The 23,003-nt window shown below is 34.6% G+C and overlaps 4 protein-coding genes across 8 annotated transcripts; 3 read left to right on the top strand and 1 right to left on the bottom strand.

Moving 5' to 3' along the window:
• Positions 1 to 476: 476 nt before the first annotated feature.
• On the top strand, positions 477 to 14,220 carry LOC114520607 (helicase POLQ-like). 3 transcript variants are annotated; one of them, XM_028540924.1, is made up of 18 exons: positions 477 to 1,580; positions 1,878 to 2,056; positions 2,155 to 2,283; positions 2,427 to 2,498; positions 2,748 to 2,823; positions 2,953 to 3,050; positions 3,369 to 3,482; positions 3,651 to 3,799; positions 3,958 to 4,194; positions 4,353 to 4,494; positions 4,921 to 5,025; positions 5,155 to 5,371; positions 5,502 to 5,659; positions 5,891 to 5,989; positions 6,196 to 6,363; positions 6,709 to 6,822; positions 6,959 to 7,093; positions 14,079 to 14,220. In XM_028540924.1, the coding sequence occupies exons 1-18, from the start codon at positions 620 to 622 to the stop codon at positions 14,142 to 14,144; spliced, it is 3,219 nt and encodes a 1,072-aa protein (XP_028396725.1). In that variant the 5' UTR covers positions 477 to 619; the 3' UTR covers positions 14,145 to 14,220. The 3 variants fall into 3 exon arrangements, with proteins under 3 accessions (XP_028396725.1, XP_028396718.1, XP_028396731.1); XM_028540917.1 differs by lacking the exon at positions 14,079 to 14,220 and adding an exon at positions 7,215 to 7,434; XM_028540930.1 differs by lacking the exons at positions 6,709 to 6,822; positions 6,959 to 7,093; positions 14,079 to 14,220 and having other exon boundaries at positions 5,891 to 6,005; positions 6,196 to 6,283.
• LOC114520714 (mpv17-like protein 2) lies at positions 7,350 to 15,984 on the bottom strand. Of its 3 annotated transcripts, none has more exons than XM_028541040.1 (5): positions 15,522 to 15,984; positions 15,030 to 15,106; positions 14,751 to 14,780; positions 7,680 to 7,778; positions 7,350 to 7,472 (listed from the first exon to the last, which is right to left on the bottom strand). In XM_028541040.1, the coding sequence occupies exons 1-5, from the start codon at positions 15,853 to 15,855 to the stop codon at positions 7,437 to 7,439; spliced, it is 576 nt and encodes a 191-aa protein (XP_028396841.1). In that variant the 5' UTR covers positions 15,856 to 15,984; the 3' UTR covers positions 7,350 to 7,436. The 3 variants fall into 3 exon arrangements, with proteins under 3 accessions (XP_028396841.1, XP_028396859.1, XP_028396849.1); XM_028541058.1 differs by lacking the exons at positions 14,751 to 14,780; positions 15,030 to 15,106; positions 15,522 to 15,984 and adding exons at positions 7,871 to 7,900; positions 12,904 to 12,980; positions 13,370 to 13,548; XM_028541048.1 differs by lacking the exons at positions 7,350 to 7,472; positions 7,680 to 7,778 and adding an exon at positions 14,213 to 14,336.
• A 284-nt stretch (positions 15,985 to 16,268) lies between these two features.
• LOC114520655 (acid-sensing ion channel 2-like) lies at positions 16,269 to 20,282 on the top strand. Its single transcript, XM_028540979.1, has 8 exons — positions 16,269 to 17,018; positions 17,426 to 17,694; positions 17,954 to 18,239; positions 18,685 to 18,841; positions 19,319 to 19,375; positions 19,454 to 19,616; positions 19,755 to 19,846; positions 20,028 to 20,282. The coding sequence occupies exons 1-8, from the start codon at positions 16,683 to 16,685 to the stop codon at positions 20,156 to 20,158; spliced, it is 1,491 nt and encodes a 496-aa protein (XP_028396780.1). The 5' UTR covers positions 16,269 to 16,682; the 3' UTR covers positions 20,159 to 20,282.
• Positions 20,283 to 20,553: 271 nt separating this feature from the next.
• LOC114520732 (protein LSM12 homolog A-like) lies at positions 20,554 to 22,667 on the top strand. Its single transcript, XM_028541071.1, has 4 exons — positions 20,554 to 20,713; positions 21,514 to 21,745; positions 21,862 to 21,988; positions 22,095 to 22,667. Exons 1-4 carry the CDS (start codon positions 20,575 to 20,577, stop codon positions 22,131 to 22,133), a joined length of 537 nt encoding a protein of 178 aa, XP_028396872.1. The 5' UTR covers positions 20,554 to 20,574; the 3' UTR covers positions 22,134 to 22,667.
• The last annotated feature ends 336 nt before the right edge of the window (positions 22,668 to 23,003 follow it).

Raw genomic sequence — 23,003 nt, 5'->3', positions numbered from 1 at the left:
ATTAATTCAACAGATTTCGTATATTATTTGGTATGTTTTTTCAGTTAAATTCAAAGTTTTTGTTGAATACAGTTTCAGTACGAGAATTTTAATATCTTTGACAGTAATCGGGTCAGTTTAAGGCCTAATAACGCCTTGATTCATTAATTGATTCATTGACGGTAATTTTGAAATAGGAAGTGTTTCGGATACAAACAAATAACACCCACTAGTAATCAGGGACGTGGCCACTGCCTAAGGCCAGTGGCCATGGCGACGCCAGTCTACCCGACGCCAGTCTATTCGACCATGCTCGAGTACACTGAAAAATGGTATATTCGACCATGCTCGAGTACACCGAAAAATGGTATATTCGACCATGCTCGAGTACACTGAGTTTATACTGGAGTTCACTGCATTTATCTTCAATTTTTCACAGCTGGTCAGTTCTGGTTCCAGATAGAGAAGTGAGAAAAGTTGACTAGTTGAGTCCCCCCCCCGTATCCTCACCACTGAACTTTTAAGAAAAATCCAATATGGCGTCGTAATATGTCGTGAAATACATGTGTGTTTGGGGATACACATCACATATTTGTGCATCAAGTAGGTCGTAAGGACAAAGAGATAAAACAGTTATGTCATGAAAAAAACCTCCAACTTAAGGAGGGAATTTGTAAGTAGAAAACCGCTGTTTTCAAGTTGTAAAAGCAGTTCTACTGAAAATGATATAAATCCTCGTGTTGATGGCAAAGTTACAGCTAATGAGCCAACAGTTCAACCGCACCCAAAAAGGTCAAAATTTGATCATTTCGCTTCTGGGACAACAAGATTTGAAAAAAGAGAAGAGATCAGTCAATTAAACTCTGGAGCTGGTGTCCAAATAGAAACCGGTGTCCAAATAGAAACCGGCGTCCATAACCAGGACAAAGTAAACACAGAAGGAACTCTCAATGTGAGAAGAAAAAGATCAAACAAGCGACCACTTTCAAAAGATCAAGCTGAATTAGGAGAGTGCATTATTAAGAAAGATATTTTAGATGATACATTGTTATCTGTTAATGAGAATAAAGACAACAATACGAATATAGTGATTGGTTTGGAGGAGACATGTGAATCAAACTCATTTACTTCACTTTTTACATCATCAGAATCAAGTACTCCAATAGAAACACAGAAAAGTAGTCTTGAGAATTCTGTAGTTTTTTCATCACAAAGTATTGTTACTTCAAATTGTAGTGAAAATTCTGTGGCAGATTTTTTTGATGATCAAGATGTAGCAGAGCTAGATCTTAGTGCAATCATTTCATCATATAATTCTCAAAAAAAACGCGAAAATGAAAGGTCGTCACATCAAGATGCATACAATCAACTGAAATTGGAAGAAAATGAATGTGTTTCTGTCACCTGCGAACATACAAAGGAAGTTCTAAGAACAAATAATGCCTCAAGCAACCCACTGCAACAAGTAAAGACTGATAATGCAAGTTATGACACTACTGATCATAATGATGGGATAAAGAATATGGAAGAACAATTTTATGGTTTGCCCCAAAGTGTGGGAAGCCTCATTAAGAAATATAAAGGAATTGAGAAATTATATGGTATGAGTAATCCAAAAGACTAGATTAACTGAAAAAATGCAATGCACCAATGCTATTACCAGTATACGCTCATTTTTACCAAATGTGAACAATTCTTTAACACCAGATTACCTTTCGTAATGTCACATTACAAAATAGATTGCAAGGTTCAAGGGTGGTAATATAATATATATAATACTAGCACTGGATAAATATTCCTGCCCTTGGTTTGTGTTAAATATCCACCACATCATTTACATCCCATCCATTAAATGTATAGTATCACTTTATGAATATAGATTGATCACTTTTTTCTAGACTGGCAAAATGACTGTCTGAATTTACCAGCAGTTCAAAATAGAAAGAATCTTATCTACTCCCTCCCAACAAGTGGAGGGAAAACTTTAGTTGCTGAGATACTGATAATGAAAGAACTGTTGTGCTGTCAAAAAGATGCAATTCTTATTCTCCCTTTTGTTTCTATTGTGCAAGAAAAGGTAACTAATTGATATGATGATGACAATTAATTTAACAATCAAATATTATTTTATCTTTAACACCACTCTAAATGTAAAAGTGCTAACTCTTTTTTAAGGTGAGAGATATGTCACTTTTTGCAGTTGATCTGGATTTTGTAGTTGAGGAATATGCCGCGAGTAAAGGAAAATACCCTCCAAGAAAACGAAGAAAAAAGAAATCTTTGTATATAGCAACAATTGAAAAGGTAGGTAATTTCATTTAACCTGAATAGAGAGTGTTTATGTATTTGAGAGCAGCAGTGAAATTCAATTATTTTTATTGATTGTTCGTGTTATGTAAGCATCAGGGTGATGAACATTCACCTGTGTTTCATTTAATGTTTTAAAGGCTAATGGACTGGTGAACAGCTTAATTGAAGAGAACAGAATTTTTGAAGTTGGTCTGGTAGTAATAGATGAGGTACTGTAGAAATAAAGGAATTAGTTCTGCAAGTTACCCAAGAATATATATATATATATATATATATATATATATATATATATATATATATATATACAGTATATCATAGGTATACATGTAATACCATCCTTTAAAAACCTGTTTTCTATTTCAATCCATATCACTGCAAAATATTGTTTTCTTGGTATTTGGCTACTGGCTAGAGTCATAGTTATAATAGAAAATGTCTTAAAATGATCTCATTTTCAGCTACATATGTTGGGAGAAGGTGGTCATAGAGGGGCAACATTGGAAATGTGTCTTGCTAAGATCTTATTTTGTTCTGGTAAGAGAAACATTTCAATAAATTGTTCCTTTTATTTAAAATCTTGCTCCATTCTCTTGTGAAGACCCTTTGCATGTGAACATGGTTGAGGTGTAGTATTTTCTCTTTCATGTCACTGTCTGTATCTAGGTAATACACAGATCATTGGTATGAGTGCAACCCTGAATAATATTGGTGATTTGCAAAAGTTTCTCAATGCTGATATATACACAAATGATTTTAGACCTGTGAGTTTTACTATTTATATCTATTATAAAAATAATAATACTTACTGGTAATAATAATTTGTATATATATAATCATAATATAATTGGTTATGAAAATATTTGTATTTCTATTCCTTATTAATCATACAAATCAACAATGAATGTCTTCACTTGTTCTGGTAATCTCTTCACTCATTTCTGAGAAAGACAGAGCTCATGAATCTTAGTTTTGTAAATTTTATAATATTGTAAAAAGCCTCTATTGTATTCTGTCAACACTCCCGCATTTCCATTGTCTATCATCACACCATAAATGTTAAATAATGTCGTTTATCTCAGGTTGAACTAAAGGAATATATTAAAGTTGAAACGGAAATATTTGAAATAAAGAATGATAAAATTGGTCGCCATGAAGAGATACCGCTACGTCGTTCAAGAAAAGTGAATCATAAAGTAATTATCAATCTTTTTTACAGCACGTGTGTCTGCCTGCATGTCTATATTTTCGCAGAACTCTTTACAGATTCATTATACTGTAACCTCCGTAAAAAGAGTCGTCTTAGAAAGTCAAAGTTTTTTTCTTGACTTGGAACTTATATGACTTTTTTGTTATGTTTCCAGTCAGCTGAGCCATCAATATCAGGAAATGATCCGGATCATCTCAGCGTTCTGGTCCAAGAAGTAATTCCAAAATATTCGTGTTTGCTTTTCTGTGCAACAAAGATAAGCTGTGAAAATGTTGCTAAACTTCTAGCACGAACTCTGTCTGGGTAGAGTATTACATAATGGCTTTGAATCTTATTTACGGGATGTCTGAGATTTTGGAATCATGCAGTACGAAGAAAATAGAACATTTTATACTGCAATTTATTTCAGGAAAAGATGGCGGGTGCTCTCCTAGTTTTTAACAGTAAAATTGTATTTTTAGAGAACTTAAAAAACACAAGGTGTCGGAGAAACACGAGTTATTACGTGCATTAAAAAGTAATGCAGACGGAATTTGTCCTGTTTTGCGTCGAGTCATACCCTATGGTATCGCGTACCATCACGGAGGACTTACAATGGACGAACGCAAGTTAATTGAAGCAGCGTACAGTCAAGGAACTCTTTGTCTTCTTACCTGCACCTCAACCTTAGCTGCTGGGGTAAACTTGCCTGCTAAAAGGTGCATAAAGAGTTTTTGGTTACAAATAGAAACGATTAGAATAGAGTTACGGGCAGTTGCGCTGCTCGTGTATTATTTCATTAGAGGAGTCTCTATGATGGATTTTTAATGGATGAACGTTGTCCTAAAATGTTATTGCATGTCTTTGTCTTTTATAGAGTCATCTTACGCAGTCCTTATATCGGAAGAAATGTAATTAGCAGAAGTCAGTATAAACAGATGATTGGTCGTGCTGGTAGAGCTGGTATTGATACGTCAGGAGAAAGTATCATGATTTTGGACAAGAGAGATAAGCAGAAGGTATCGTAGTTGCATGCTGTATACTCTTTATATTACAGTAGCCTCTACCTGCACTGCATGGCGTCAATGGTATATAGAGAAGTGAATAATAGTAAAAGTTATGATTATTTTGATCAAAATTTATGCAAAATTTCACAAAGTACAAAATTATCAACCCACGCATAGATGAAATTGTATCAATTATCATACGTTTTATTCCATTCCTATCAGAGGGGCCACGCACAGTCTTGTGTTGCTCTTTACAGGAAATGGTAGATTAATGATGTCCATGTTTCCTGTCTTGCTTTGTAACAGAAAACAGACAAGACCTCATCTTGGACAAACAAAATAATATAATAAGATAAAATAATACATTATATTTTGTTACTAGCTGTTAATTGGTATAAAAAGTGAAAAAGTATATCATAAAAAAGGAATATTATTTAGGTTATGAACTTGATCAAAGCACCTTTGGAGTCTTGCCACAGCAGTTTGTTGCATACCAACGGTCAGGGGCTTCGATCTCTAGTCTTGTCTCTCATTGGACTGAAGGTGAACAATTATTGCATAACAATTTCCTCCCGTAAACTCAAATCACAAAGGAAAATACCAAGCATATGGCCGGCAACAGTTTTCTACAGCACGCTAAATTTCTATATTATTCTTTCATCATTGATCGAGGTGTGCAACTCAATGGAAGATGTAAATAAAATCATCGCACGAACGTTATTTGCTGTCCAGAATAACGTTCAGGGAAGCAACATATTGGTGAAAAAAGTTGATGAAAATGTTGATGCACTGGTAAAGCTGAACCTTGTCAGAAAGTGGAAATTAAGTCAAGATGGAAAGACAGTGACAATGCTGGAAACTACAGCTCTTGGAAGGGCGGCATTTAAAGGTATGTACATCACTTTTGGTCTTCCGAGGAAAGGTCATAGTAAATTATCGTATAATATTCATGAAATATTCGCAATGTCCAATATTTTTTAAGAATATAATGATGATTTCGTATTTGTTTTGTTGTATAGGATGTGTCGACGTGGATCGTAGTACTTTTATCTACGACGAAGTGAAACGTGCCCAAGGAAATCTTGTGTTGACCAATGATTTACATTTATTGTATCTGGTAACTACACCAGAAATGATAACAGATATTAGACCAAATTACCAAACTTATTTTAAACAGGTTAGGCGGTAATGAAATCGTTAAAATATTGTGGTATCGCGTGTGTATTTATAGAGGTGACCATCGAGTATATCTACAACCCAGTTATAACCATGCTTGACAAAATAGGAGATAATAGATCTTATGTATATAGTGTGTAGTAGAATTTTATCGTTGAGCTAACATCCACGATCACTGCATGCATTAGATTGAATGTATATCTGCGTTGATGATATTTTTCTTTGCTACAAGGTGGAAAAGCTCGATAAAGGCGAACAAGATGCATGTGATTTTATTGGAGTATCCAAGGCATGTCTCGCATCGCAAATATCATTTTCTGGATCGATCAAGGTATATACTACAGCAGGTAGATACTTTGCGTGTTTTGGTAGAAATCGGCAAAGAGAACATCATGAAAACATGGGTAAACATGCGTGCAAACGTGCGTAAAAAAACGTGCAAAACCACACTGAAATCATTTTATTTAAGTCTTCTTCGTGTATTTTTTATTTCAGAATATGTTGTAAATAACGATATATATCATAATTTCAACGTAGAATGAAGCTGTTGTCAAAAGATTTTATTTGACGTTAATGCTGTACAAAATCATCAATGGTAGCAGTATTTGGGATGTCTCGGAGATATTTCAACAACCACGTGGCTTTATTCAAAGTTTGTTTACGTCATCTACGTCGTTTGCATCGTGCCTGGTCCATTTTACCAACGTATGATCATTTTTTTTAAAACCACTAAACTATCTGTCATTCACAAAATTATTTTAATTTTTAAAGTCCAAACCTTAATTAGCTATGCATGCATGCAGCTTATAATTATAAAAGGTGTTTACGAAGTTCCTGAAATTTGACCTTGTATAACATTAGCAGCCATACCCTTTTCTTTTCAGCAAATTGTCTAGGCTATTTATTGCACAAATATTTTTCGAAGCTGAAATATGTATTTTTAATTTAAAGCAAGTTTAAGCCTAATTTATCTTCCACATTTACTGACCTCAGCTGGAATTTTTATTTTATGTTCCTTGTGGATTTATTTTGAATTATATCTTGTTAAAGGAGCTACCTGAGTTTCAAAATGTTAAGCTTCTGTTGGAAACAATTGTCGATAAACTTTCGTACACCGCCGCCTTAGAGCTTGTACCATTGATGCAGATACCTGGTGTTAAAAAGGTTATATTCTCTGATTTTTAAGACGACGAGAATAAAGTTTATTTCACGTTTTAGAATAGACTAACGGAAGATTGAAAAAAGAGATTAATTTCGCCAGATCATCTTCAGCTATTTAAAGTCTTCGCATCTTTTTTAGAATCGTGCAAAGCAGTTGTTTGCCGCTGGCTGTCGTAATTTACAGTTAGTTGCAAAAGCTGACCCAGAAATCCTGGTAAAAGAAATCGAGCACTTATCAAGAACGCAGGCTATACTTCTTGTATCATCTGCTAAGGTATTGTTATATTGTTTGTAATTGTCGATGTTTTCAATAACACAATCATTTCAGTAAACCATGCATGTAAAATAGAAAATATTAAAACAACGCTACCTGAAGATCTATTTTTTATATAAAGATGTTGTTGAAGGAGAAGGTAGAAGCTTTAGAAGAGGAAGCGGAAAATTTAAGAATAAAACTATGATTTAAAACTAATGTTTGTGCAATGCTTAATAATAAATAAATAATTGTAATATAAATATCAGTCGTTATAAAAAGAATAATTGACAATAATATTTTATTGTATATTGATAAAATATTATAAGAGTAATGATGTGATAAGAAACTAAGAATAAAAAAATTACTCCAAATCTTTTCTTTCCGGTTTGGTAATTTGCTGAAAGTGGAAAATGAAAGGAAATATTAAGTCAAGACATTATCACACTCAGTTATCCAGGCAAGGTATACGTTACATGGTACTTATAGGTCGCAAGTCGTAAGGAAAATTGCATAGTGTAACAGCGCCTTAAATCACGTTAATCAGTTTTATGTAACTGAATAAAGTGGCGAGCCTTCCTGGTTGCGAATATAATAATATACTGACCTTATGTTTAAGATATGAAAGTATATTAACCCAACAAAAGCCAATGATTGAAATGTACGCCATTCGAAACCGTGAATGGACGAATGCAAAATTTACTGCCTGTTAAAAACACCAAAGCTTTTCTGACAGAGTTCATGAAATAAAGAAAACCCTGCATTTGATTTAGCAATAAAATTTTAACTCGTTTTTACCTGCGCAAGAGGCCAGATAAAGAGACTTCTCTGAAAAAAAGAACCTCACGTCATTTCAAAAGTTGTTTCGGGGCGTAAATCTGGTAATAACTAAAGCTTCTTGGGGTTTATTCATAACTATGGTTTATTGTACATTATTCAACAACGTTAACTATGGAAAGCCATTACTGCCAAAAGTCGATTAAGTTTTGGAAACTAGTTCAAATACAGATTAAAGGATCATAACGACGAAACGACATGGTTCAAATTCTCGCTAGCGAGTTTCACCAATATCTCGCTAGCGAGTTCTAAAAAATTAATTTCTCGCTAGCGAGTTTCACAAAAATCTCGCTAGCGAGTTTCAGAAAAATCTCGCTAGCGAGTTTTACAAATTCTCGCTAGCGAGTTTTACAAATTCTCGCTAGCGAGTTTTACAAATTCTCGCTAGCGAGTTTATCACAATTCTCGCTAGCGAGTTTAACCAATAATTATTTCTCGCTGGCGAGTTTGAGAATTTCACCACTGTCCATTTCATCTACACTAAATGGCGCTCATCACCGATGGCGGCCACTGCCCAATACAGTGTGGGCGCACGTCTTTTGCCGCCATTTTGCTGAATGTGACAACCTCGGGCAGTGAACTCACCTCGCGTTCATCAATATTTATATTTGCTTGTAGTAATGAATCCAATCGTGCGACAAATTCTAGATAACATCGACCATTTAAGTCAACAACTTAGAGGTAACTCAGCTAGTTCCATATCAACAAACGGAAACGAAAGCGCAGTCCCAGGCAGAACTGGAGGAAACGTATCCGGAAGCGAAGTAAACCGAGTAAGGCAAACCTAAATTATTATTATTAAAAAAATTATTTAGATGTAAGGAACAAAAATATCAAGCATTAATTAATGAGCAGCGTAAAATGTATGAAAAAGTAATATTCGTTAATATGTCTATTAGTACATTAGGTGTGTTTTCTAAACCAGCATTAGGTTTCATGGATATGCTGAAAGATCTAGAAGTTGATAGTCAATGCAGAAAATATCTTGTTAGAAAAATTATGAACATTTGTATAAGGTCTTCCTATTATATATTCTGTAAACGTAACAAAGAATGGAATAACCCACAACTTATATCATACTAATACATTTAATCTGTAAATACAACATGTAACCAATTCAAGTAGACACTAGTAAACTACCTGTCAAAGAGAGGTTTACCTTTGTAATTTCTATCATAAAAAAAATATCAATAAAGTTTTCATTTATTATTATTATTATTATTATTATTATTTTATTATTATATTATTATTATTATTATTATTATTATTATTATTATTATTATTATTATTATTATTATTATTATTATTATTATTATTATTATTATTACTATTATTATTATTATTATTATTATTATTATTATTATTATTATTATTATTATTATTATTATTATTATTATTATTATATTATTATTATTATTATTATTATATATTTTATATCAAACACTAGCACCATAATCATAAATCATAAATAATATTAATCATAAATATATGTACAATTTGTAAAAATGAACTCCAAGCATGGCATTACTGTTGTTGCAATGAAAGTGTTAATGAATATTGCATCAATTCATTACATAACGTTGATCAATACATTTGCTTAAAAAGTTGCTCAACTTCCTGTTAACTGGCATGCTTGTTCCTAATTGGTCGATCAGTTGCAGAAACAAAAAGCCATCGGTCAATTTGCATCTAAAAGAAATTGGTTCAATTTTTTCAACGAATGTTTTGATCAACTTTATGGGTAATGAATTAATGCAATATTTTATCAACACTTCCATCGCAACAACAGTAATAATTCGTTACATAACAGTGATTTTCATCAGTAATTTTGCAGCAGTGTTTATGTTGGATTTTCCTTCTCTTTTGCCTTTCCTACCTGTTAACTGTATATAATATATATGATCTTCACATGTGTGCTGTAGGTGGCCATAGTGTCTCCAATGAAGTCTCTCAATTGTTTGGGACAAGAGAGCAACAAGCAGTAACAATAATTCAACAAGAGAAGGGGCAGGGAACAGTTCTAGTTCAGCTGTTGGAACTCCACGCTTTCAACTAGCCCATAACTTTGGTCGCCGAAGAAATTCTGGGAAAAAAAAGGATAAACCCATTGTAGGCCCGTTCTTAAAAGATGTTGTTTTACTCAGTGGTCCACTTGATGACAAAGTACCACGCCAAGGAACAAGAGTTTGGCTGATGGAAAACAAGCATATATTGTCTGGTGTTGGTGTACAGTTTCAAAAAGAATGGGATAACCACACATTGCTATCCTTTATCAAGAGCTTATTTCCTTCTAAACTGATCGAAGTGGATATTGAAATTCTGATGCCAGTTCATTTTAAACTGGTTCCACCTACTCTAGCTCCAGGTCAAGCATTGACTGGGTACATTGTCCAAAAGATTTTTAAAGATAAACCCATATATGTCCGTCCTGCCACACAAATTATTCAACTGAGCCTGGACGATTCGGAGCCTGATTTAAAGAGAGATAGACTTGATGATCAAGAGTTTGAGGTAATTTTAGCCTTTGAGGACGTCATGCATTCATGTATGCATGATCAAGAGAACCTGTGATGTTTGCATTGCCTTTTGGCGCAATAAATTCTTTGTTAAGTATGCATTGTTCTTCTAATATGCTGTAATTGATTGTAAAATATTTCTCTAGGAATATGCCATGCATTCATCATGGGGTGATGACGCCCCTGCTGTTGAACCAGAATCATCAAGCGTAATATCAGGTAGAATGTTGTTTAATTTTGGTTAGAATACTCTACGATTTATTATGTAAATGTAAAATAGTTTATATTTGAGTAATAACTTTTTTGCTTCTAAGAAATTCCAAATGAGGTGGAAGTGATAGCTTCACACCCTAAACCAGAGGCTGAATTGGAAGAAATGGGAACACCTTCTAGCAGAGAATGCTTGAGCTTGCATGATGCTGCTGCATTTGAAGAAGTTAGCGAAAGTGCTGCATTGTCTGTGCCTACACCAAGTAGCCCAATAGTTGAAGTGATATGTGTTGATGAATCCTCTACTATAGATGAAGTTGCAAAAAAGTGCATTGATTATTGCAAAAAGAGGAAGATTGAAGATCCTATAGAAATACTCAGAGTTCTCCAGCAGTTCATCGTTACAGGTCGCCAACTGGACATTCAAGATCCTAGCGATTGCTTGGAAGGCGATACTAATTACATATTGGTTAATCGCCAGAATGTCCTAGCTAGTGCAATGGAAGAGATTGAGCCATTAATGAATCCAAGACTAACGCTTGAAGTGTGTTTCTATGGAGAAGTTGCCGCTGACATGGGTGGGCCACGACGAGAGTTTTTCCGCCTCTGTTTGCAAGAAATTAAGAGTAGGTATTTCGATGATGGCTTAAAAGAGCACCTGGCTAATGAATACACTACAGTTGGGCTCATCATGGCGCTGAGTATTCTTCAAAATGGCGCAGTACCAAGATTCTTGTCCCCAAATGACCTTCAAGACCTTTTCACCGCAGAAAAGCCTTCAACTTGTTTGGAAAACCTCCGCTGTGGTTTCGCTAAACTTGGTCTCCATCAAATTGGAAAAGCTCTGCCAACATTTTTGTTTCTTCTTCACCCATCGGAAGCAAAGCATTTATCAAGACGGATGCTCCTTCATATTCTTTCGCCCAAGTTCTCTGGAGCGAGGCTCAAATGCCCGCACGGACGAGAACATTGTCTATCAGGCATTCCTCAAGTATGTACAAGCAACTGCAAGTGGCAGAAGAGGATCAACTTCTCTCAACCACATCCTACAATTCGTGACTGGTGCAGATGAAGAGCCTCCGCTTGGATTTTGTCCGCCACCTAGTATTATATTCGTATCGGTGGACAATGACAATCTTTGGGAGTTTGTACCAACAGTCAATTCATGCGCAAACATTTTGCGTTTGCCACGATGCGTTTCAGGCAGATATCCACTACCTGATGAAGAAAAATTGTTTGAACTCTATGACACCGCCTTTGCCAATGCATACTTTGGACGAATGTAGGAAAGTGTTCTTTCGCTTACATTAAGACACCGTGCAATTTTGCTCCAGGTCATGCCTGTTTCACGAAGATGTTCGAGCTGCTGAGATGTAATCACGAATTTAGGACGGCCAGATGTTTTTTCTATAGGTAAACAATAGCTTGAATTCGGTAACGCTGACTCTACTGATGAAATTCGTTCCTTTACCATCTCCCACTTTGAATAGGCAAAATCGTAGAACATTTTCAATAAATTAACTACATGAGCAGATTGCGGATGCTGCTCATTTTCATCATTTTCGCAGGCACAAATAATGCCATTTAATACAGTGATAAAATTTTCCAACCTTCTTTCCAAATGCTCGGTCAATAAGTTATCTGTAACGCTATCCAAATGTTCCATCAAATCGCTAAAATCTCGAAAAAAAGCTTCCAGTTCTTCCCTGTCGGACGCCATGATACATTAAAAGGAAGCTCCGAGAGACAAAGTCAAAATTCGACGAATTTTAAAATATAACGTAAACGAATTTTGATAAACTCCCTACCAAGAAATGAGGCTTAACCTTGTGAAACTCGCTAGCGAGAATTGTGATAAACTCGCTAGCGAGAATTTGTAAAACTCGCTAGCGAGAATTTGTAAAACTCGCTAGCGAGAATTTGTAAAACTCGCTAGCGAGATTTTTCTGAAACTCGCTAGCGAGATTTTTGTGAAACTCGCTAGCGAGAAATTAATTTTTTAGAACTCGCTAGCGAGATATTGGTGAAACTCGCTAGCGAGAATTTGAACCATGTCGTTTCGTCGTTATGATCCTTTAATCTGTATTTGAACTAGTTTCCAAAACTTAATCGACTTTTGGCAGTAATGGCTTTCCATAGTTAACATCCTAAGATAAATAATCACCTTTAGGAATGAGTTATCGTTAACCTTTGTTTTGTTGTCAAGTTCGTATTATTCAAATGCAAAATACGAGTATTTGTTTAATTACCACTATAGCTAGGTAATACCTTAAAAACTGGGATAAATTTGATCTTTAATTCTTCTTTGACTTGTAACCAATCTTTGCCTTCCAATCGTGTAATAGCTAAAAAAATAATTCCCATCCCGTTTGAGGTCAGACAAACGACAAGGTGCAACTTGATTGGCGACAAGAGATTTCGGGATGAAAGACAGTTAAAAGGAGTTAGAGACTTTTTGTGTTAGAAGTTAGAACGTTTGTTGTCAACACGAGGAAGCAAGATAAAAACTGGTAATCGAAGACTTGTTTCAAGTGGGTCTATCCAGTGTAGTATATCAGTATGAGATCAGTTCATAATTATGTCGCTAAATACGCTAATTTACATTAGGCAGGAAAGTACATTGACTGTATTATATGTTATGATATCATTTTGTTGGCATTTCAAGACGCTTTCTGATCTAAGTGCATGATGTTCATTCAATATAGTTAACAGTTATTAGTCGACTGTATCTTACCTCCTATAAATGCAGTATAACACACTGGTGCCCAGGCGAATGTGTCGATTACTAATTTAAGGAACACCACTCGAGATGAACTGCCAATAATTATTTTGTCCAAGGTCCGAAAAAAATAGGTGTTCATTATGGGTAATATTGTACATCCGATTATAGTCATACGTTTGGTTCTTTGCCAGTCATGAGTTAATTCTGTATTTGATATCGTCTGACATGTTATATCACCCAAACAATATAGCCCACCATAGACTCCAATGTTTGCTAAAAGATAGTGCTTGTCAAAGAATGCTTTACATTTTGTTAAAGCACGTCTTGAAGCTTGATACATTGAGATTATATTTGATAGAAATAGTGTGACTCATGTCAGGAATGACAGGTTTCTATTCAAAGACTGCCGGAATCACTAAACTGTGACAATCAGACAATGTTTTTAACTCGGTGTTTTATTTCAACAGACACATTTGATTTGAATACTAAAGATTTTAGAGCCCAGTAATAGACCCGCCCTGCAGGAAATCTTAGTTTCAATACAAATAGAGCCCACAAATAGTCGACATTTCTGAAGATCTTAATATATCATCTGCTAAGGTATTGTTATATTGTTTGTAATTGTCGATGTTTTCAATAACACAATCATTTCAGTAAACCATGCATGTAAAAAAGAAAATATTAAAACAACTCTACCTGAAGATCTATTTTTTATATAAAGATGTTGTTGAAGGAGAAGGTAGAAGCTTTAGAAGAGGAGGCGGAAAATTTAAGAATAAAACTATGATTTAAAACTGATGTTTGTGCAATGCCTAAAAATAAATATATAATTGTAATATAAATATTAGTCGTAAAAGAAAGAATAATTGACAATAATATTTTATTGTATATTGATAAAATATTATAAGAGTAATGATGTGATAGGAAACTAAGAATAAAAAAATTACTCTAAATCTTTTCTTTCCGGTTTGGTAATTTGCTGAAAGTGGAAAATGAAAGAAAATATTGAGTCAAGATATTACCACACTCAGTTATCCTGGCAAGGTATTACGTTACATGGTACTTATAGGTCGTAAGTCGTAAGGAAAATTGCATAGTGTAACAGCGCCTTAAATCACGTTAATTAAGAACGTTTTGATCAGTTTTATGTAACCAAATAAAGTGGCGAGCCTTCCTGGTTGCGAATATAATAATATACTGACCTTATGTTTAAGATATGAAAGTATATTAACCCAACAAAAGCCAATGATTGAAATGTACGCCATTCGAAACCGTGGATGGACAAATGCAAAGTTTACTGCCTGTTAAAAACACCAAAGCTTTTCTGACAGAGTTCATGAAATAAAGAAAACCCTGCATTTGATTTAGCAATAAAATTTTAACTTGTTTTTACCTGCGCAAGAGGCCAGATAAGGAGACTACTCTGAAAAAAAGAACCTCCTCACGTCATTTCAAAAGTTGTTTCGGGGCGTAAATCTGGTAATAACTAAAGCTTCTTGGGGTTTATTCATAACTATGGTTTATTGTACATTATTCAACAACGTTAACATCCTAAGATAAATAATCACCTTTAGGAATGAGTTATCGTTAACCTTTGTTTTGTTGTCAAGTTCGTATTATTCAAATGCAAAATACGAGTATTTGTTTAATTACCACTATAGCTAGGTAATACCTTAAAAACTGGGATAAATTTGATCTTTAATTCTTCTTTGACTTGTAACCAATCTTTGCCTTCCAATCGTGTAATAGCTAAAAAAATAATTCCCATCCCGTTTGAGGTCAGACAAACGACAAGGTGCAACTTGATTGGCGACAAGAGATTTCGGGATGAAAGACAGTTAAAAGAAAGTTAGAAAACACACCGATCAAAAGGGAGAGACTTTCTGTGTTAGAACGTTTGTTGTCAACATGAGGAAGCAAGATAAAAACTGGTAATCGAAGACTTGTTTCAAGTGGGTATAGTCTATCCAGTATATATAGTAATATTAGTATGAGATCAGTTCATAATTGTCGCTAATTTACATCAAGCAGTAAAGTACATTGACTGTATCACTGTATGTTATCGTTATTAGTATAATTTTGTTGGCAAGACGCCTTTTGTTGGCAAGACGCCTTCTATATATCATTCAATATAGTTAACAGTTATTAGTCGACTGTATCTTACCTCCTATAAATGCAGTATAACACACTGGTGTCCAAGCGAATGTGTCGATTACTAATTTAAGGAACACCACTCGAGATGAACTGCCAATAATTATTTTGTCCAAGGTCCGATAAAAATAGGTGTTCATTATGGGTAATATTGTACATCCGATTATAGTCATACGTTTGGTTCTTTGCCAGTCATGAGTTAATTCTGTATTTGCATTAGATATCGTCTGACATGTTATATCACCCAAACAATATAGCCCACCATAGACTCCAATGTTTGCTAAAAGATAGTGCTTGTCAAAGAATGCTTTACATTTTGTTAAAGCACGTCTTGAAGCTTGATACATTGGGATTATGTTTGATAGAAATAGTATTTCAGGTCGTCTTGTGACTCATGTCAGGAATTACAGGCTTCTATTCAAAGACTGCCGGAATCACTAAACTGTGACAATGTTTTGAACTCGGTGTTTTATTTCAACAGACACATTTGATTTGAATACTAAAGTTTTAGAGCCCAGTGATAGACCCGCCCTGCGGGAAATCTTAGTTTCAATGCAAATATTAGAGCCCCACAAATAGTCTACATTTCTGAAGATCTTAGTCTCCTATGAAATAGAAAATCATTGTGTGAATCATGTTTGATATTGTTTATCCTTCTTGTACTGATCAATTCACCTTCCACCTTCCTTTTTTTAGGTAACAATTAATACCTAATCTTCATTGCGGATCTGTAGTCTGTACTGAATTTGACTGTATAGTCTGTCAGCAAAAACACTGTGCATGGTTACAGTGAATGTTATCACTGGGTAAATTATAACTTATACTGGCTATGTAGCATGTATCAGTTAATATCAGTGATTGCTGGCAATGAAGGCATGAGCGAATGGCTAAATCATCCTAAATGTTCCCACATAGATTCCTAGCATGTCGCACGCTTGACTTCTTCCAACAAGTAAACTTTGCAGGTTTTCTTAACTGATGTAAATAATAATGTATAAGACATGTCCAAAACACGCGATACAAATATCTTGTTCTACTTCAATGACCAATGTAGTATCAACTCAGTGAACTTAAAAAAACGAGGATAATATTCACTATAAAGAGACTACCCTTAATTCCTTGGAAGAAATACGGAAGACTTTGGTTGGATGAAATAACTAAATGCAAAGATTAGATGACAGAGAGTCCTGTTCATAAACAAGACATAGAAGCTGAGGATACGGTATTTTTATGGCATAATTTTCTTCAGACTTTATCACTTCATGGCTTTCATCAAGTTTTTGAACGTGGCAGTGCTAAGATTCGACGTATTTTATGGTTGATTATTCTTATTGCCGCCTTAGTAATGGTCTGTGTTCATAGTGAACGTAGTATAAGAAAATACTTTGAACGACCCGTATCAACTAATGTACATGTTGAGTTTGTTGAGGAAATTATATTTCCAGCCGTTACAATTTGTAACTTTAATTTATTTCCATTCTACCTCATTAATGGAACTGTTGGGGAAAAGGTTAGTACAATGTGACACTATTTCTAATTTTGTAGTTAAAAATCAATTGAAATTTATTGCTCCATATCCATCAAATCTGTTGTCTTTCTATGTTTATATATCTTACTCTGAAGTCATTAATGAACTTCCTGTGATCTCTCTCCACCATCCTTGTTTCACTCTTCCAACATAACTCAGTTAAATTTTTCCTATGTCATTCAAAACATCATATATACCTTATCCAAAATATACCAACCGTTCATTCTTTAATGTTTATATCGGGTATATTACATTACGTACTTTACTTGCTTTGCATCGGCATGTCCCGCGCTGTCTTGCGATATCCTTCTTTCTCTACCGCCTTATATTGCTAAATTAGGTAAAATATCCAATTACTGATTTGTGAATTGCACACAACTCAATTGCAGATAATGTCTATCCTGGCTCCGCAAAAGCACATTGACAGACAGGATGATGTATTATTTGCAAGATCACCAATACCAAACTTTAATCAATATAAAAGATCACTTCTCTTGAAAGATGATGGCAATGATACCGTGGAAGATATCGACACGGACATTGATGTAGTTGATTCGAAATGGGATTTTGATCAGACTTTTAATTTTGCTGAATTTGTCAAAACTCACGGACATAGGATAGATCACATGATCAAGAAGTGTCGATGGAGATCAGAAAAGTAAAGTATTTTTTACATTTGATTTTATTAACTTTAGTTTGGTCATACAAGGATTAGGCGGATTATTGACTGGTCGTGTCAGTTCTTAATCGATTTAGAAAAGATCATCTACTTGTTTGCCGTCTCAATCAATATTTTCCTAATTCCTTCCAAATGGAAAATGGATCTTAAAAGTAAAAACTGAGATAATATCATAATACTAACTGCATGTCCATAGTATGGTTGTCAACAGAGATATCATATTTCTTATATTATTTAGATGTGGTCCCGAAAACTTTACAGCGGTTATAACGGAATTCGGATTGTGTTACACATTTAATTCAGGAAAAACGAGTCATCGGGTTCTTAAAGTGAACAGAGCGGGAGTTGACTTTGCTTTAAGACTTCAATTAAATGTCCAACAAGACCAATATTACGGATCATTACGAGATTCTGCTGGTTTCAAAGTAATGGTTCATGATCAGGCTGAGCCAGCAATGATCAATGAGTTAGGATTTGCTATCCAGCCTGGAACGCATACATTTTGTAGTCTGAAGAAAATTGTCGTGAGTATATTCTGATACAATAGATGGAATAAAAAATCATTCAACATTCACGTTAACTTTTTACATGTCAGTTTCTAAAACGTAAAAGCAAAATTCTTAATAGAATGATCCAATATATAATGGTTTCATCAATCACTCCTTTCCAATATTTTTAAAAATTAAGTGCATGCACAGAAACTTATATATTAGTCGTTACTTTACTTATTAGTGCTTGCATACAAAACAACTGTCCATATTCCGTAAGATTTGAAGAGCCTCTTGGAACATGCATTAGTCGGAGAAGTCTTGAGTCTAAGTCCATTTTTTTCATTGTTATTTAAAATTTTCTTAAGCTTATAAAATTTACATGCAGTTTGCAAGGATGATATATGCATTGCCGGCCTGAAACTTTTGCACTTTGTTCTCTGTTTCAAAAGTCAAAATTTTGTCGCAACATTTCTTTCAGATAAATAACTTGCCGAAGCCATACAGGGCGTCCTGTGAAGATCTAAAATTACGTGGATTTTCCAAATATACGAAGTCTGCATGTCTTCTCTTATGTCGGGCACGATTTATCATAAGTAGATGCAGGTGTAGTTCATACGACCTTCGTGGATTGGAAAGTAAGTATATAATACCATGGTTATAATTATAACAATAATGTAATTATTTTGCCCCAATGTGCCTTAGAATTATGCATCCTTCAGATTTCCTCTCCATGGCCACCGCTCTATATATAGTATCAGGAGTTAAGCAATCAGATAAGCCTAAAACCCCATTTGAACTATAAAGTCACACTGCAATTTTTTGGCACAGCTAATCAGGCTACCAATAGAAAGGCCGCGGGCACGGATGAAATGAGCACGACTGAGTACCCATTTTAGCCGTGGGGATGAATTAAATGTAGTGTAAACGGGGTTTTAAAGTTTATTGCGCGCCAACATGGACAGTGAATGTTGTTGTATAGTTCTAGCGAAAGTCACTCACCAGAGTTTTTGTCAGTTATTTTCATTGTCCACCCAATGTAATACAACCGAAAATGATTAAACAAATAGTGGTTGTGATATTCATATTGAGCCAACTCGATCTTCTATTTACAGCAAATGTTCCCCCATGTTTGCCTCAACAAGTTAAAAACTGTGTCTGGCCTGCAATGGGTATGAATTGTAAAATTTGTGATCTGTGATAAGTTGTTATGGTTATATATCATACATACTATACAATTTAATTTTCAGAGGAGTTTCGTAACGAAACAAATAATTGCAGATGCCCAATTCCGTGCCATATTACAAAGTTCTTGACTCAACTCTCCTATGCGCAAATGCCAGCGAAACACTTCTCTGAAGTTCTCGCAAGAAAAAGGAAAGTTCCTAAAGATGTGATGAGGAATTATTTAAGGTAAGTAGGGTATTGCCTGGTTGGTATTAGTCTAAGGTGACTCTGACAACCCTGCGCAGATGGTTTTTCGGTGACTTCTGATTTGAAGACCGAGAACAGTCTATTTTTGTTAATGTGAACAATTTTTGTTTCATGCAGGGATAATTTTTTAGATGTGGATATTTATTTTGAGGAAATGAGCGTTGAAGAGATAACAGAACGTCCTGCGTATGACGAGGAAAGTCTGTTCGGTGAGCATCGGATTGCAAAATATTATTTGTAACCCAATTTATGGATATAGTGATCACTGAATTCATTGTGTACGAAACTACAATAAATATGCCAACCTCCCACCAGTCGCGTGACTTTCTGTAAAGTGTACTAATGAAACTTTTCACACGCAGCTGTCAGATTTTGTCTTCTCTATTCCAGGCGATATTGGGGGCCAAGTCGGCTTGTTTCTTGGTGCAAGTATCTTGACGCTCTTGGAATTCATAGATCTACTTGCCAGAATTTTGAGCAGAAAATGTAAAAAAAAATTATATCCGGAACATACTGCGTAACTACTCATAAACAACTATTTCAAACTTATTTTAATTCACGAGATTTGTGATGCTTATATAACTAAGTAAGTAAATAATGATAATTTAGAACAATTGTATATAAATGTAAATTCATAAATAATCTGAGACCAGAAGACTGTTAGACGCCGTATTAAAGAAACACAGGAACTGGGAAAGAGGCACACTGGGAAAGGGGTGCAAAATATCTCTGACAATTTGCCAATGTAACGGAAGTTGACTGGTCGTTACTCCACCGACTCCCGCTCCCACCAGCTCCCCCCCCCCCCCCATATATACACACTAATAATATATGCAGTCAGTATTTTTTGTTAAAATCCCCGGTTGCTAGCTGGTACCAGTGCCGATATAGGAATTAAGTTCCGGTACGTCTTTCTTTGTGCTTTGCTGGCAGAAATATGGCGGCTGGTTCAGGTAGTTCTGGAAATCAACAGAAACTTACAGTTGGTTCACGAGTGTCTTGTACAACATGTAATGGTGAAAAGGTTGAAGGAGAAGTTTTAGCATATGATAGTCATCATAACCTTGTTGTAATGAGTATCCTTTGATTATTCAATAAAAAATATTAAATATATGGTATTGATGTTTTTGACAACATCATCCAAATGATCCAATCAGTTTCATATGAAATAACAAGTCATTAAGCGTTTGTAATTGAATAGTTAAATTTTATTTCTTTAGTTCAAAGTATGTCACATGATTTTATATATTTTATAGTAATACATTTTTTTAAAAAACAAATTGAAATATTGTAACAATACCAAGCACTTTTTGGTCCATTTGTAACTTTGTTCTAAACTGAGTAACTGCAATGTTGAGTAGTTAAATGAAATCTCAGACCATAATTAGTTTAGTTTAGCTGGTTGGCCAGGCCTAAGCCATGAAAATAATGGTCAACAATTAGCACAAACATTACATGTATGGTGTAAAAACCAACTCCTGTGAGAGACAACATATGTGGATGGAATTAATATGAAAAAATGCCAGCTTACCCAAGTTTCATTTCCGTAGCTGATTAGTTAGGAATATTTTGATCTTGTTTTTAAATTGTTAAAAGTACTATATACAATTCTTCCAATACATCTACACAACATTGAACAACTTGTCAACCGATGCCATGACCTGATGATCAATGTTTTTATTATTGTAGTAATTTGAACATGATATCTTATCTTGCAACAAGTTGTTTTCATGTTACAACTAGAAACATGTTGTAACAATGGTTAATTATAAACAATAAACAAACAAAATATATTTGTTTATCGCTTCTTAGGAAGCAATAAAAGAGAGGTGATTGAGAGGAACATATTTCCTTAACTTTGTTTTTCACTGAATAGAACTTCCAAGTTCATCAGGCGAAAGGGGAACATGTAATATTAATATTCTAAATACAGAATTATTAAGAAATTTTGATGTATTAGAGGAGGCTAAAAAGAGTCCAAGCCAATTACCACCATTGGATATCAGTAAAATAGTGCATAGGACTGAACAAAGTATAATGGAAAGACAAAGAATCGGGATTGGAGTGTCACCCATTGCAAAGAAGTTGTTTGATCATGTTTCTAAAACGTAAGTAATACATACCACATATGAAAAAGGATTATCTGCAAACAGAAATTGTTAATATATTATTTTAAAAAAGGGGTGATTAATTGTTTTACTTGATCTTGACTTAAAATATATAGATTCAATAACTGTCAATGGAATGCTAAAGATATTGTGGTGAAAAGTATTGATGTTAAAATAGTACCACCATATAAACCAGAGAATATTCAAGGAGACCCTAAAGCAACTGATCATATCAGAAAAATAGTGAGTTATTTTTACTTTTTGATTAGATCACAGGAAGAATCAATTCATTATTCCAAATCTTTCCTAATTAGGTCTGATGTTAGAGAATATGTGCATTTGATTTTAGGTTGAAAGATTTCATTTCGATCAAGAAGCAACAATTTGACAGAAGAAAGTCTCACAGATGCAATCACAGCTTTTTCCTCTACAATGTTGCATTCAAAACATTGGTCATGTCTATAAAACCAAGAGCTTGGTTGAATTGTCTAACTTCATAGCAGAAGTAAGAATTTTTGTTCATGTAATAAATAGCCAAGTGTATTTAGGTCTTAAATCAAACCTGAATAGCCGGCTATTCATTAACAACTTTTATGCAAGCAATCTTAGTTAGTAGACCCTTCAACCAAGCTTGTGAAACTTGTTAAACTGTCTGAGGGAAAAAAACTTTTGATATTCAAAAATATATTTTGGTGAAAGAAATATTGAATGGTGCAATCAATATATTGAATGGTGCAATGGTCCTTCATCTGTCCATGGTTCACCAATGTTCTGGTATCTGTTGGATGATATATGTACCCCGGGTCAACCCTAAATAAGGCTAGGTCACAAACAGCACATGGTTGTGCATAGTCGTCCTCTTCATAATCGTACATACAAATATGGCGGAACTACAACAAAAGTGAATGTAAACTTGTATCCAATATTATGTACAAGTTGTATCCAACAATTTAAATGAGTAATCGCGTTGCTATTCTATAGTGCATGTCATTGAAAATTTCAGAGGGATCCATGGAAAGGTAGATGATGCATTTTTGTATGTAATGAAAATTGACAGCAAATTTGGCATCCCACATCAATATGTACATATATTGAAAACCAAGCATAACAGCACCAGGACAGGACCACCAAGATTGCAAAAAATCTACGGGTGAGCACGTCACGTGCTCAATATTTAACTCCTGGCGGAGTGTTTAAACGCCTGATGATACTTGGTGTCTGTTGGTGAATTTTAATATTCGGCATATTACCATTTGTT

This window comes from Dendronephthya gigantea, unplaced genomic scaffold, assembly GCF_004324835.1.
Source record: "Dendronephthya gigantea isolate DGI-Jeju-01 unplaced genomic scaffold, DenGig_1.0 000000F, whole genome shotgun sequence".
NCBI lineage: Eukaryota > Metazoa > Cnidaria > Anthozoa > Malacalcyonacea > Nephtheidae > Dendronephthya > Dendronephthya gigantea.
Note: the sequence above shows the minus strand (reverse complement) of the source record. Positions and strands in the feature narration are given on the sequence as shown.